At 34.7% G+C, this 14,080-nt stretch overlaps 3 protein-coding genes across 4 annotated transcripts; 1 reads left to right on the top strand and 2 right to left on the bottom strand.

Moving 5' to 3' along the window:
* Positions 1-783: 783 nt before the first annotated feature.
* LOC140884171 (ethylene-responsive transcription factor WIN1-like) lies at positions 784-2,033 on the bottom strand. Its single transcript, XM_073290843.1, has 2 exons — positions 1,906-2,033; positions 784-1,491 (listed from the first exon to the last, which is right to left on the bottom strand). Exons 1-2 carry the CDS (start codon positions 1,983-1,985, stop codon positions 1,008-1,010), a joined length of 564 nt encoding a protein of 187 aa, XP_073146944.1. The 5' UTR covers positions 1,986-2,033; the 3' UTR covers positions 784-1,007.
* Positions 2,034-5,753: 3,720 nt separating this feature from the next.
* On the top strand, positions 5,754-9,049 carry LOC140876044 (phospholipase D alpha 1-like). Its single transcript, XM_073279894.1, has 4 exons — positions 5,754-5,857; positions 6,307-6,378; positions 6,465-8,331; positions 8,445-9,049. Exons 1-4 carry the CDS (start codon positions 5,762-5,764, stop codon positions 8,879-8,881), a joined length of 2,472 nt encoding a protein of 823 aa, XP_073135995.1. The 5' UTR covers positions 5,754-5,761; the 3' UTR covers positions 8,882-9,049.
* Positions 9,050-9,090: 41 nt separating this feature from the next.
* LOC140876047 (uncharacterized) lies at positions 9,091-12,741 on the bottom strand. 2 transcript variants are annotated; one of them, XM_073279900.1, is made up of 11 exons: positions 12,610-12,741; positions 12,109-12,164; positions 11,699-11,920; positions 11,339-11,614; positions 11,180-11,241; positions 10,911-10,979; positions 10,685-10,778; positions 10,532-10,603; positions 10,337-10,447; positions 9,513-10,001; positions 9,091-9,425 (listed from the first exon to the last, which is right to left on the bottom strand). In XM_073279900.1, exons 3-10 carry the CDS (start codon positions 11,906-11,908, stop codon positions 9,540-9,542), a joined length of 1,356 nt encoding a protein of 451 aa, XP_073136001.1. In that variant the 5' UTR covers positions 11,909-11,920; positions 12,109-12,164; positions 12,610-12,741; the 3' UTR covers positions 9,091-9,425; positions 9,513-9,539. The 2 variants fall into 2 exon arrangements, with proteins under 2 accessions (XP_073136001.1, XP_073136000.1); XM_073279899.1 differs by lacking the exon at positions 12,109-12,164.
* Positions 12,742-14,080: the final 1,339 nt, after the last annotated feature.

Genomic DNA, 14,080 nt, shown 5'->3' with positions numbered 1-14,080 from the left:
AATGAAAAAATCCAAGAATAATTAATTTATATTGGATCAATTTACACTTTTATATAATAATTTTTTTCAAAATTATGGGCCCCAAAAAAAATGGGTCCGAGTCGGACAACTCTTCTGCCTCCAAATAGAAACGGCCCTGTCCGTCACAATAACTACTGAAAACTGCATAGCATGTTATGGTGGGATTTGAAATTTACTTTATTTTTTTATGACATGAAAACCTACCTCCGTTATCTTTTATGTGCGCATTAGTAAATCCTCGAGTTAATGTAATAACTTACAAATCATGCTATCTAGTTAAACCATATTGGAAAAATTCCGTGCGACAGGCTCGCACAAGACGATATTAATAAGAATAATCAAACTCATAACTACTGCCCAATCGTTACCTCTATATATACTCCAACACCTCTTTAAAAAAAAATCAGTTCAATTTTGCTAATATCCAAACTAAGTCAATGAGTTTGAAATACTATTAATTCAAGCACAACCTCAAGTAATACAACATACAGCACTTTATGATTTTCCAATATATATATATATTTAGAAAGGAATCAATTTCTCGTCACCAACCTGAAAAAGATGATAGAAAACGTAGCCATAATATCTTAACACACTTTCTATATAACAAAAAATATCATCTTATAATATAAACAGAACTCAGTGCTTGAAGATGAAACTTTTATATATATGTTCATGAAATATTGGTAGAATCGTCACAATTGCGCGCAGTACCTAGCTATATAGAATAAAACGTCACAAATACAATTAATTTCGGTTACTTTAACTAGTGAAGATGAATGTGCATGTCTCAATGCCTTGAGGCCAGAACCTTAGCATCCACGATTAATGACCAAATACATAAGAGTAATATATTCATACATACATAGTTACGTTATAATTGTATATATATGTCTGATATATAATTAATATTAGTATCATCAGCCGCTACTGCTTATTCGGTGGAGGGGTAAATATATATATATATAAATGGAGCTAGCGGCCATTTACAGAAATATTCTTTGATCTCCAAGAAGCTCTTCCACCATTTGCGCTGCAACTTTCTGCTCTTCGTCCATAATCACATGATCACGATGATGATGATCATGAGGCGAAGCTGAATTATCATCGGTCATGTGTTTGAGTAGCTCGACTTTCATGACCCATTTGGACGGCGAGCCCCGGCCGGCTTGCTTCTGCCAAACGCCGATCTTGGAATTGTCGTTGTCCAGCCTCAAACAAGTGATGGAGGGAGCCGCTGAGTCCTTGCAGCAGCTTCTCCTGAGCTTAGCTCCTAGCTGAGAATAGTAGTTATACCGCTCTTGATCCTGACCCGAATCTTCATTCCCATCGACGTCGTTTCTAATGGGTCGCTGCATTATGGGGAAGTTGGTCTTCGCCTTCTGCCCGCTCAACAACACGGCCGCTTCGTCGTACGCTCGCGCCGCCGCTTCCGCCGTCTCGAAAGTCCCCAGCCATATCCTCTTCTTTCTGCATGCAAATTACACAACACGTAAATTAGGGTATAGTAACCAAGGGATGAGTTCATGATGCTGTTACCCGAAGGGCAGTTGGACGGTGGCAGATCAATTGATTTGATCTGCAAATTGATCTACCACCATGAGAGAGTCTATGCTAGTACATCGATGGTTGTTTTTTTTTTTTTTTTTTTTTTTTTAATTTCTGATGTCTTTGTGAACATGTGAAATGCAAAAAAAATTGGCCCGTCGGATCTCCGAGCAGTGTCCATGTGGTAGCATAGACTCTTTTTTGCTACCATTGATGTTGGCAGATGGGCAGTGCCCCGTTGCCCGCATCGACTCATCCGAACGAAGAATATTATATATATATATATATATATAATATATGTGGAGCTAGCTAGAGGAGATGAATATATATTATTACAGTAAAGGGTGGCGAATCTCAGACACCCAAGAGCCCCACTGGCGCTGGCGGACGCCTCTGAACTTGTTGGGTACTCCCATTTTGAACTGGACGGGGCGAATCACAAGTACGAGTTTATATTTAAAGATGAGAGAGTTGGAATAGTCTGCAATGCATGTAGTGGTATAAATTAAAGAGCTAGCACTTGCTTTTTTTTTTTTTAGAGAGAGTCGGTGGTGGAATTTTGAGGAAGGCATTGAAAGCTCACACCTACACTGCAATTACTGAACTATAATGTTCATAACCACTCCCACTTAATACAACTATACTGTCAAATCATGTGTTTGCTCACCTTTTTCTTCCCTTTTTCTTCTGGACCACCCAAAAGAATGCAAACGCCCAATCGCCTAAATTTTGATACGTTTTCTCAAAAGAAATATGTCACATCCCCTGTTGTAACAAATCATTTATCACCCGAATTTTAATTTGTAAATGAGAGTAGTACTAGAGTATGTATACGTATATATTTAATTTAGAACATTTTCCTCTTTAAATATTATTTTTATCATTCTATATATTGTTATTATTATTATTATTAAAAATGGGAGAGATCGTATCACCCCCGAGACTTTTAACAATCTTTACTACTACTATTATTCTTATTAATATTATTAAGAAAAGGATTAAAGGATCCCTCTTTTTCAAAATGGGAGAGATGGTATCACCACCATTAAGATCTTATTTGTATATAAGATGTTTGACGTAGCTTCACCGGCGGAGCAAGCCCAGCATGCCCACACTGGGAAAAAAAAAAGGTATATATATATATAGAGTTTTTTTCAAGTGCTCACCTATCATGCCCACTACCATGCCCACCAATGATGTGAAATTATTCTATTGGACCTACAATTTATCACATCCAATAGAATAGTGTCACATCATTGGTGGGCATGATGGTGGGCATTAAAGGTGGACACTTAAAAAAAACTCTATATATATATATAAATAATTTTTAAATCCAAAAAACAAGCAAAATAATATAATTGTTTTGTCCTTTTATAATTTTAGATCTAAATTTTAGTTCTATATATTGTTTGGGTACACGGTCTATAACTTTTTATCCAATGTTTTCTTCTCACAAGTTTAGTACATTTTGATTAACAATAATTTCAACTCATATTACTTAATGGTTCATCATTCTTATTATATACAAAATATATGATTTCACCAAATTTTAGGTTCAATTTTTTTTCCTTCAAAGTTTTTCAATTATTCATTATATATATATATATATGTATATATATATATACATATTGTGTTTTTTTGCAATCGAGAATGATGTTATGCTTATTTCTCGAAATGTAGAGTTTATATTTTCGATCAGATTTTTTAAATTGCGGATTTTGTACGTGTTGTTCTTCATCTTTTTTACAATGTTTTCTCGACAATTAACAAGTGCTTCTGACCTTGTGTAGCTTATGATTGAACTTTAAGATACATTATTTCTAGTCGTCGATTGACTGATGTTTTTTTTATTAATTATAGTATATTATTGCCTACACTGAACCGAAAGTCTAGCTCCGCGCTCTTGAAAACAATTTATAAGTTGTTTTAGACCTTATAAGCTCTTCAAATTTGTTTGACAACTTTTTTTCAAACAGCTTATAAGGTGTTTTTTTAAAAAATATGAACACCCTTATTTTTTAAGAAAAGTCTTATTTTGATATTTTGCTTCTCCATAGTATCATATATTCTATTAAATTGTCACCATGCCATGCCCTCTACACATTTTTTGTACATAATTTATCAATTTTTTTTCTAAACTAAAATTAAAAATATTTTTATTTTTTAAAAATATGTTTTAACGTATGATAATTTAAAATTTTTTTTGGAAAATATATTATTATTTACATTACTTTCATAGTATTATACCTTTTTTAGTAACTTTGACAATAAAAAGATCTTATAGCACCAAACATATCAACATCTAAAGTTGTTTAAAATAAATTCATCCAAACATTTTCACATATTATTTTTAAAATAAGACCTGACAGCTTATAAGCTCCTAAAACAGTATGTTGCTAGAGTTTATAAGTTGTTTTTAATAAGTTTAGCCAAACACCCTCAGTCGTAATTTAACATAAATAAAGATCTTGATTGTTATATCCACATAAAATATATATAATCGCGTGTGTTGGCAACAAGAAAAAATTTATATATGTAAATAGAGTTACATACTGGATTAATAAATTGCATTTGAATTATAAAATTGTCATAAATGTATTTTTGAATATTTTTTAAAAAGAAATAAAATGCAGACATAATTTTATAATTTCAAAAGACTAATAAAATCTTCATTGTATATATAACATATTGAGAATGATATTGATCACTTGCTCGCTAATATTTAATCAGTGAAAATTGATTTTTTAGTCCTATATGTTTGTAACTTTGCGATTTTGGTCCTCTGTATTTTCATATTTTAATTTTAGTCCGCTATCTTTATTTTTTTGGCAATTTTAGTCCTTTTTCTGATATGGCGCTAATGTGGCACCAATACAGTGCTGATGTGGAGCTGACGTGTATAGTGTCACGCAATCATGTTCGAATAAAAAGGACTGAAATTGCCAAAAATCAAAATATACAGGACTAAAACTGAAATATGATAACATAGAGGATCAAAATCGCAAAGTGACAAACATAAACGACCAAAATTGCAATTTTTCTTATTTAATCATGAAAGGTTCTTAATTATTATATAATTCAGACGATTAATTAAATATGTTTGTACTAAAACATATGTCAGTACTTGTTACTCACTTACTCTGGTATAATTTTGAATGATCCTATTAACATTATTTTTTACATATAGTTAGTAATAATAGTAAAAAAGATTTTAATTTAATCATGCGTGTAAGTCTAATATATGTAGTGCAAAGTGTAGCATACTGTTTTGATTAAGTTTTCTGGATTTTATATATATGGTATTACCCTACTAAAATAAGGGTATAGTTTTGTGAATTTTTTTTTTCAAAAAAAAAATTATTAGACATTCAAATTTTGTGTATCCCACATTATAATTAAAAACCATAATAACATAGAAACGGCAGAACATAAACCCCCAAACTAGATAAATAAAAACCCAAGTCCGAAGCTAGCTAGCCATTGTCATTCAACTTTCCATTAGACTTTGCTTTGTACGTTCCCTACTCAATATTCTGCAATATTACCTCCATTCTCATTCTTTCTCACCGTATATATTGATTTCTTGCAAGTCCGGTACTACCATTAATTAACAAAGAAAATAAATTTTATCTTGGCTGTTTTTTTATTTTTATTTTTGCGATTTAAGTTCTTTATATCGTTAAATTTCTATTTTAGTTTTGTATTTTGTCTGAATTTTGGTAATTTGAGTCATATTTAAACGAAAATATTGATATGACACTACTAGCGTCTCACTTCAACGCATGAAAAAAAAAATATTGAACTAAGAGTCTAAGACTGCAATTTCACAATGTGGAGATGACCAAATTCACAAGAAAGTTACACGATTAAGAATGCGAATTTCTCTTATAAATATGCACGTATATTCTAAACAATCACCAAAAAGTAACACATATTTCTTTCTTCAAACAAAAGTAAATATTTGTTAGATTCTTCTACCTACGTACGTACGTGACCATATGACTTTGTTAGCTTATTTAAGTTTTGTTTTTTCTCAATGAACAAGTTGAATTGGTGGCCATTTTGATCCGCAGGTCCGTCTTCTTTTTGTTGCAACAAAATAACTATAACGTTGTTATTACATAATTGATAATATACATTATATTACTAGCTAGTTTTTTTGGCACTAATAATTATTACAGATTATCAAATCATGACTCCACGTTTGCTCCATGGGATTCTTCATGCAACCATATACGAGGCTGATAAATTAGATGGTGGCGGATGCGGGTTCCAATTATGTGGCGCGGTATATATATTTTGTTCGCACTAACAAATTAGTTTCCTCTTCTAGACTCGATCTCTTACACTCATTTCGTGTAGTTTCTAACTTTTATAGTGCGGAAACTATAGACTATAGTCTAAAAAAAATAAATAGGTTTATCTTTTTTAAGTGTTTTTACTTTTTAAAAAAAATAAACAATTTTGACGTTTGAATAAATATTAAAAAGTGTTTTTATTTTTATTTTTAAATACACGTAGATGTAGAAACCAAAAATTCTAGTTTCTAAAAAAATATTTTTTTTAAAACAACGTTTGTCGCCGAACATTGAATTTTTCAAGAAAGACATTTTTTTAAAAAAAACAAAGAGCTTTTGGCATGTTGGCTTCCTCACACAATATTAGCTACAAGTATATTTGTATATTCCTAATGCGTTTTATCAATATATTCTCCGGTGCGGCGGCGGCCTCCTCAAGACCGGAAGTCCACAAAAAACGACCAAAAGATTCTTATCCCAGTTCAAGAAACTGGTGCTTTGCCGGCCTGAGGTTCTACTTCTGAACCATTTCATGTTTATGTATCAACATACATGTTGATATCAAATTTATAAGTGTGCATAATTCAATTCAAACAGGTGGCTGGTTCAAGACTATATGCCACCGTGGATTTAGGAAGGGCGAGGGTGGGGCGGACGAGAATGATCGAAAACGAGCCTTCAAATCCGCGATGGTACGAGCATTTTCGCATCTATTGTGCTCACACCATTTCCAACGTAATTTTCACCGTCAAAGATGATAATCCTCTTGGAGCAACACTAATTGGTAGAGCTTATCTACCTGTTGAGGAACTCATGACTGGAACACCGGTGGATAGATGGATTCAAATACTGGATGAAGATGGAAATCCTATCAATGGAGGTTCAAGAATCCATGTACAACTCCAGTATTTTAACGCCACTGAACAAAGTAACTGGTCTCAAGGAATCAGCACACCGGCATTCGGAGGGGTGCCTTACACTTTCTTCAGGCAGAGACAGGGCTGTAAGATTTCACTGTATCCGGATGCCCACGTGCTCGATGATAATATCACACAGTTCCTGAGCTCCAACGGGTATTATGAGCCTCAAAGATGTTGGGAAGACATGTTTGATGCTATCAGCAATGCCCAACACTTGATTTACATAACCGGGTGGTCGGTTTACACAAAAATCACTCTGATAAGGGACCCGAATAGGCAAAAGCCTGAAGGGAACGTGATTCTTGGAGAATTGCTGAAGAAAAAAGCGGATGAAGGTGTTATTGTTCTTATGCTTGTTTGGGATGACAGGACTTCCGTCAGGGAACTGAAGAAGGATGGTTTAATGGCCACGCATGATCAAGAAACAAAGGACTACTTTCAGAATACTAATGTGCGTTGTGTGTTGTGCCCCAGAAACCCTGACGACGGGAACAGCAGTTTCCAGGGGTTTCAGGTTTCCACCTTGTTTACACACCACCAGAAAACAGTTGTAGTAGACAGTGAAGCAACGGGAGAGAGGTCTCAGAAGAGAAGGATAGTTAGTTTTGTTGGTGGCATAGATCTCTGTGATGGGCGATACGACACAAGAAGTCACTCCCTTTTTAGGACCTTGGACTCCATTCATCATGATGATTTTCACCAACCAAACTTTCCAGGATCATCAATCAGAAAAGGGGGTCCAAGAGAGCCCTGGCACGATGTTCACTGTCGACTTGAAGGGCCAGTGGCTTGGGACGTGCTGTACAATTTCGAGCAGAGGTGGAGAAAACAAGTGGGGAACCAGTACATTTATTCACTCAAAGAGTTGGATAGGTTCATCCTACCCCCGACAAACATCACCACAACCGCAGACCCTGAAACCTGGAATGTCCAAATATTTAGATCAATTGATGGTGGAGCAGCCTTTGGTTTTCCTGAAAAACCAGAGGAAGCATCAGAAAAAGGACTGGTCAGTGGGAAGGATAATGTGATTGATCGCAGCATACAAGATGCATACATCAACGTTATTCGTCGAGCAAACAACTTCATATACATTGAAAATCAGTATTTTCTTGGCAGCTCATTTGATTGGAAAAAGTCAAGAGACATCAAAATTGAGGATATCAATGCGTTACACCTCATACCCAAGGAGCTATCATTAAAGATAGTGAGTAAGATCCAGGCAAATGAGCGATTTACAGTGTACATTGTGATTCCAATGTGGCCAGAAGGCATACCTGAGAGTGGATCGGTTCAGGCCATCTTGGATTGGCAGAGGAGGACAATGGAGATGATGTATACTGATATCTCTGCTGCTTTACAAGCTAAGGGGATTAGTAATGTGAACCTTAGGGATTACTTGACATTCTTTTGTCTTGGAAACCGAGAAGTGACCATGGCTGGAGAATACACACCACCAGAGAAACCTGATCCTGATACAAATTATAGTAGAGCTCAGCAGTCTAGGCGTTTCATGATATACGTTCATGCAAAAATGATGATAGGTATGCGAATCACATTGCCCACTACATGCAACATAATTTCTTTAATACCAAATAAGCATATCCAAATGTATTGATCAACTGTTGATGTTTTTTTTTTTTGAAACCATCAACAGTTGATGATGAATATATAATCATTGGATCTGCAAACATCAATCAAAGATCAATGGACGGGGGACGTGACACTGAGATAGCTATGGGAGCATTCCAACCTCATCACCTAGCCAACAGGGTGAAGCCTGCCAGGGGTCAGATTTTTGGCTTCAGGATGGCCTTGTGGAGTGAGCACCTCCTGCGAGAGGCAGACTCATTTCTTCACCCAGAAAGTCTTGAATGCGTGCGAAATGTTAATGAAATTGCAGATGAAAACTGGAAAATGTACTCCAGTGAAACATTTCAAGAAGACCTTTCTAGTCATCTTCTTAGTTACCCAGTTCATATCTCAAATTATGGAGAGATAACAGCACTAGCAGGGTTTGAATTCTTCCCGGACACCAAAGCTCGTGTCCTTGGCACAAGATCGGAGTATCTTCCTCCTATCCTCACAACTTGATAGGTTAATGTGCAGCAATTGTTGATACTGCTAGAATAGAGACAAACGGAGAGAAGCAAAATTCTTTATGTTGAATGTATTGTGTATAGCATGGGGTGCCATTGTGTGTAATTAATACATTTAAGTTGGCTTAACACATAACAAGGGACAAAAAAGCGTTAGCGAAAACTGCAAGCAACAATTGAGTTTCGATCATCATTCACAAAAGCTCAAAGAAACAACAGACGAAATTAATAACCCAGAGCAATGAGTGCAGATACAATATTTGAACATGCATACCATCTGTTTATCTGAACAACAAAAAACAATACAAGCCAAAAATAGTCGCCAACCTAAAATACAAAACAGCCAATAGTTTGATCTTGAAACATTTCACAGCAGAATTCCCTCAAAACTTCCACTTCTCTACTCAGGTGCTAATATGATAAGGAAAACAAGTTCACCGCACTCTGCAAACTTGAAAAGCGTATTAAATAACCAAACTTCCTTGCTGGCAATGTATGAAACGAGCCACCAACCACCCAGAATATTGTCCACAGGTTTACTGTTAAAAGATTAAACATTATTCAGATATATCAAGCATGTTAGGTGAAAATGGAATTAAACTAGAAGGTGGTTTTCTAGAGGATACCTGTTTTGTGGCTGCTGAATTCAGTGGTCATACCATGATGGATTCCGGAATGAAAGTGGTTTGTTCTTCATCACCCAGGAACTGTTCATCATCAACATTTGGCTGGCTCTCGGTTGGCTCAGCAGTTGTCCCACTCCCTGCCTCCTGTTTTTGGGCATCCGATGCAACTTCACTCTTTTCCTCAGACACGTTGTTCAGCTGGACTAGTGGTTCGCTTGTTACTTTGGAAATGGAGTTTTTACGAGATCTAGGTTTTTTCTTTTCGTCTGATAAGCTGTTATCCTCAGAGGGTAACTTAGGAAGAGACTTCCTTAGTGGCTTCTTAACACCGGCAACAGTTGGTGCTTTAGCGAGTTTATATGGAGTTTCCTTCTCTTCCAAACTCAACCTACCAGGGCGAGCACTGGGGACACCAATTTCTTCCGAATCAGCAGTAACTGAAGTCTTTTTCCGACCAAGTTTGGGAGATTTGGCTCTGGTAGTAGGTATCTGCATTGATGCATGTTATTGATCAAGTATTAGGTGATGAAGAAGCTCATACTTTATAGACAAGTCCACACATATAGAGTAAATTTAGGCACATACAAACATCAAATAATTAGAAAACTAATCAATATAAGGGTGTATCTCAACCACGAGGGACAGCTGAACTCTCGTAAATAGCCACAGTAAAACAGTAGTAATGCTCGACGATAGGGATATTTCACCATGATATACCCTGCTTATTCTGTTATTCAACATAATTTGAAGTCTCCCACTCGTGTTACATACAGCTCACACTGATTAGTGATTAGCATCATGATATGCAATCTGTATCACGTTACCTTCTTTAATTCCACTTTTGGAGGTGGAGGTTCCTGATAGAAGCTAGGCATAGGTGTTGCTTTGAATGTCAAACTCTTCCTCCACATTTTGATTTCAGCTTCTTGTGTCTCCTGTTTAAAAATGAAAAGCAATAAAGCAGAATTCACACATTCACTGCTCTAAATTGTAAAAGTGACATTAAATCAGAATTATACCTTCGTTTTGGCTTGCAAATTATTCTTCTCGACTTCCTTTGCATGGATCTTTTCCTCAAGTTTTGAATAAAACTTCTCAAACAAAATACATGCCTCAGGTCCATATTATTAAAGAAACACTCAACAATCCGTGCTAGAAGTAGTAAAACTAACCTCCTTTCTTTTCTCAGCCCTTTCATCACATTTAAAACTGAAACCATAGGTTGGAAGAGAACCCAATTTCAGGGGCTTTGCCTCTCCATCGGGACTTTTACAAAGTATTAAGGACAAACCAAGTACAGCCTTTAGTGACAAATAATTTAATTGGAAAAAGATATATATACAACCACATTCAATGTCAAAGGAAGTGTATGTCATGGCATAAAATTTAAAAGGATACAACAATGAATCTGAGACCTCTTCAGCTTCAGCAGGGCCATTTTTACAGACGTTCGGTTTTGTTGTCTCGCTGTCGCAAGGAAATCACAGTTTACGAACCACTTTAATGAGATATCAGGGAACAGAAAACTTCATAGATTAACTATTATAGAGACGGAAGGTATGAAAATTTCATCCAAAGTGGCATGCTGGGGATGCTTGTCCAGTCATAAGTATCCTGGAGGTTAATGCCTGCAAAGGAATTTATTTATTGAAATGGAGAAAACATACGGTAGTTTTTGAGACTGTGTGGCACTTGGGGACGACGATGTTTCATCAGAATGTCCAGCCTGCTGCTTGAGATAACAGAATAATCAAGAGATCAGGTAATAAGGCAATAGCAAATGTATGAAATGCCAATTTGTATTCCATACACATATAACCATTTACCTTACAATTATATTGGTCACCTGCAGCTTTTGAGTGGTCAGCTTCTAGTTTCTTTTTGAATGATTTAGATTTTGCTTTAGGATCAACATCCTCCCTGGGGCATCTAGCAGTGGTACCATTTGAAGCGTCAGATGATTTCAGTACATCTTTATCATCTTTGCTTAGCCCTGCAGCTGCACCATGTCTGGAGCCTAAAGGCTTCTCGTTCTTGATCTTCCCCGTACTCTTTAGAGGTTTAGATTTATTAGAATCACCAGCCACTTTAACTCCAAGTTCCTAGAAGAAAATATTAACATTATAACACAATGAAGTTTGAAAAGGGTTGATAACTGTATAGAAAAGAAAACCCCGCTTTCCAACCTTCATTAGGTTTGTTGCATGAATTTCTGAAGGCAAAGAAGGTTCTTCTTTCAGTTCCGAGCATGAAGTTAGATTGTTGTTCAACTTCACAACATTCTCGAAAGTCTCACTCACATTGTCAATTTGCAAGCTGCCATTGAATGTCCCATCGAGCTCAGGCCGATGAAAACCATTTTCACAATCCGCTTCTTTTCCATTTTCAGCATCCATTATAACAGTTACCTGACAACATGATATTTCTCATCATAAGTCCCGAAAATAACAAAAAACAGCTAACCACCGAATCTTGATATGGCGGAAAACTAAGCCATCTCATTCGCTGCGTGCAATGTTTAAACTTTAAACACGGTTACACAGAGGATGACTGCAAATCCACGAACAATGATTAATGAAGAACATAAAACTTTTACCTCGCATGAAAAGTAACTTAGTACTGCGCTTATTAGGATATTTACCAAAAGCCAATCTTCAAAGATAAAGATCCAAGCGTTAATGCAGTATAGCAGCACCAAAGACGCTTAAAACACTGAGCGGAATCTTAATCAAGAATTCATCTTTACCAACAAAAATGCAGTACAGAGAATTCTAAAAGAAAACATCCAGCATTTCCAATTCGTACCCACCCAAAACCCAGCTAAAGAGAAGAAGAATTCAGCAACAAACATAGAAAAAGGACAAAAATCAGAAAGAACAGAACAAGGTGTGGAACAAACTCCACACCAGATCTCCCCAGCCCACTAAAACAAAACCATTACCACTGTAATATACAGATTCAAAAACCCATTTCCACTTTACAACCGATGCAGCATTACATCCAATTAATGGCAAACAACATTCTCAAATCTGTACCTTCTGCCTCCAGATCAATGGGAAAAATTGGAATTTAACCCTACTCAGTGGTAAACACTAACCTTTTATTTAAAGCTTCCGAAGGACAAAAGATTCAAAGGTCATGAAATCAACAAAGGAGCAAAAAGATCTAATCGAATTCTTGAGTGGGTCTTGTCTAGTCAGTTTTTGCTTCTTGAACTCTTAAAATTCGGAAGAGTTTTTGTTTCTAAGAAGAAATTTTAAATTATAAATATTATCTTATTTTAATAAATACAATATATTATCTTTTTATTTTTTTCTTAATTTTGAACAACAAAATATTTGGCTGAACTTTAATTGCTTTTGTCGGCTTACTTCATCATTTTCAAACAGTTACGAATTATCTTCTAATATTTTTTTAAGGAAAGGATTCTTAATATTTTTTTCTTATAGATTCACAAAAAAAATATTTTATTCTTATTGGTTCCTAAAGTTGAGAAAATGGGGAAAAAAATGTGATCAATAAATTTTCATTCCAAATAATCTGAACAAAATCTAAAAGAATAGGTCTCTGTTTTGACAAATACTTTAAACCGTTTTTATGAAAGTGTTTTTTAAAAAATTTTATAAAATATTTCAAAAGTTTGGAATAAATGTTTTGGACAATTATTTTATAAAAAAATTTTAATATTTCAAAGAAATATTGTTTATCATTTTTCATAGTTTCATTCTAAAAATATTTAAAAACATCTCTCAATTGTTCTTTAAAAATTATACTTGTAGAACACTTTCTAAAAAATATTTTATAAAAACCTTGTCTAAACACATGTTTTTAGATTTTTTTACTTATAAAATACTAAAAATATTTTTAAAGTATACGTCCAAATAGAACCTAGATCTTTTGTGATATGGTCTCACGTCAACCATATTCATATTTACAATAAAAGACAATATATTTAGTATAAAAAGTAATATTTTTTATGGATGCCTCGATTAAAAGATCTGTATTATGAAATTGATATGTGTGCCGTTTTCCAAGAGATTTTGTGAATCTTAAATTATACACATTAATCGAATCAAATTTTCGAATCAGAAAACATTTCCTCTCAAAATCTAATATATTTTATTAAATAATATCTCACTTATGTATTTAAAACAAATTTGGAGACAATTTATTTTTAAAGACAAGTTTGTTTTTAGTTTTTACATGTTATTTTTACTATTTTTATTCACACAAGTTTTTGTTAAACTATCTCAATGATTAATTTTAAAAGACAGAACTCTCACTCAATGCATTCAAAAAGAGTATTTTTTTTTTTATGCAAAGAGTGTTCCTTTAACATTATCTATGAATGAAGTCGATCAACTACTATCTCACAAAAAAACCGATTCATTTTTATTTTTACTCGTAAATTTAAAAATATGTATGTTACACAAGCACTAGGATATGTAGCATGTCTAAATGTTATTTTGTAAAATAAAAACTAATAGTCTATGATACCCAGGGAAGCCAAAGGTATCAGGGCTGTTTCTTGAGAGAGCGAGCAGGGCTCTAGCCCGACTATTTTAGGG

This window comes from Henckelia pumila, chromosome 1, assembly GCF_033568475.1.
Source record: "Henckelia pumila isolate YLH828 chromosome 1, ASM3356847v2, whole genome shotgun sequence".
Taxonomy (NCBI): Eukaryota; Viridiplantae; Streptophyta; class Magnoliopsida; order Lamiales; family Gesneriaceae; genus Henckelia; species Henckelia pumila.
Note: the sequence above shows the minus strand (reverse complement) of the source record. Positions and strands in the feature narration are given on the sequence as shown.

Bases quoted from the DNA above. Each gene is read 5' to 3' on its own strand.
- LOC140884171 (XM_073290843.1), bottom strand. From the start codon at position 1,985: ATGGGAGTACCCAACAAGTTCAGAGGCGTCCGCCAGCGCCAGTGGGGC. The intron at 1,492-1,905 runs GTAATAATATAT...ATTTGCATGCAG, and splicing joins GAGATTCGCCACCCTTTACT to AAAGAAGAGGATATGGCTGG.
- LOC140876044 (XM_073279894.1), top strand. From the start codon at position 5,762: ATGACTCCACGTTTGCTCCATGGGATTCTTCATGCAACCATATACGAG. The intron at 5,858-6,306 runs GTATATATATTT...GGCCTCCTCAAG, and splicing joins GGTTCCAATTATGTGGCGCG to ACCGGAAGTCCACAAAAAAC. The intron at 8,332-8,444 runs GTATGCGAATCA...AACCATCAACAG, and splicing joins TCATGCAAAAATGATGATAG to TTGATGATGAATATATAATC.
- LOC140876047 (XM_073279900.1), bottom strand. From the start codon at position 11,908: ATGGATGCTGAAAATGGAAAAGAAGCGGATTGTGAAAATGGTTTTCAT. The intron at 10,980-11,179 runs GTATGTTTTCTC...TCCTTGCGACAG, and splicing joins ACACAGTCTCAAAAACTACC to CGAGACAACAAAACCGAACG. The intron at 10,604-10,684 runs GTTAGTTTTACT...TTGTTTGAGAAG, and splicing joins GGGCTGAGAAAAGAAAGGAG to TTTTATTCAAAACTTGAGGA.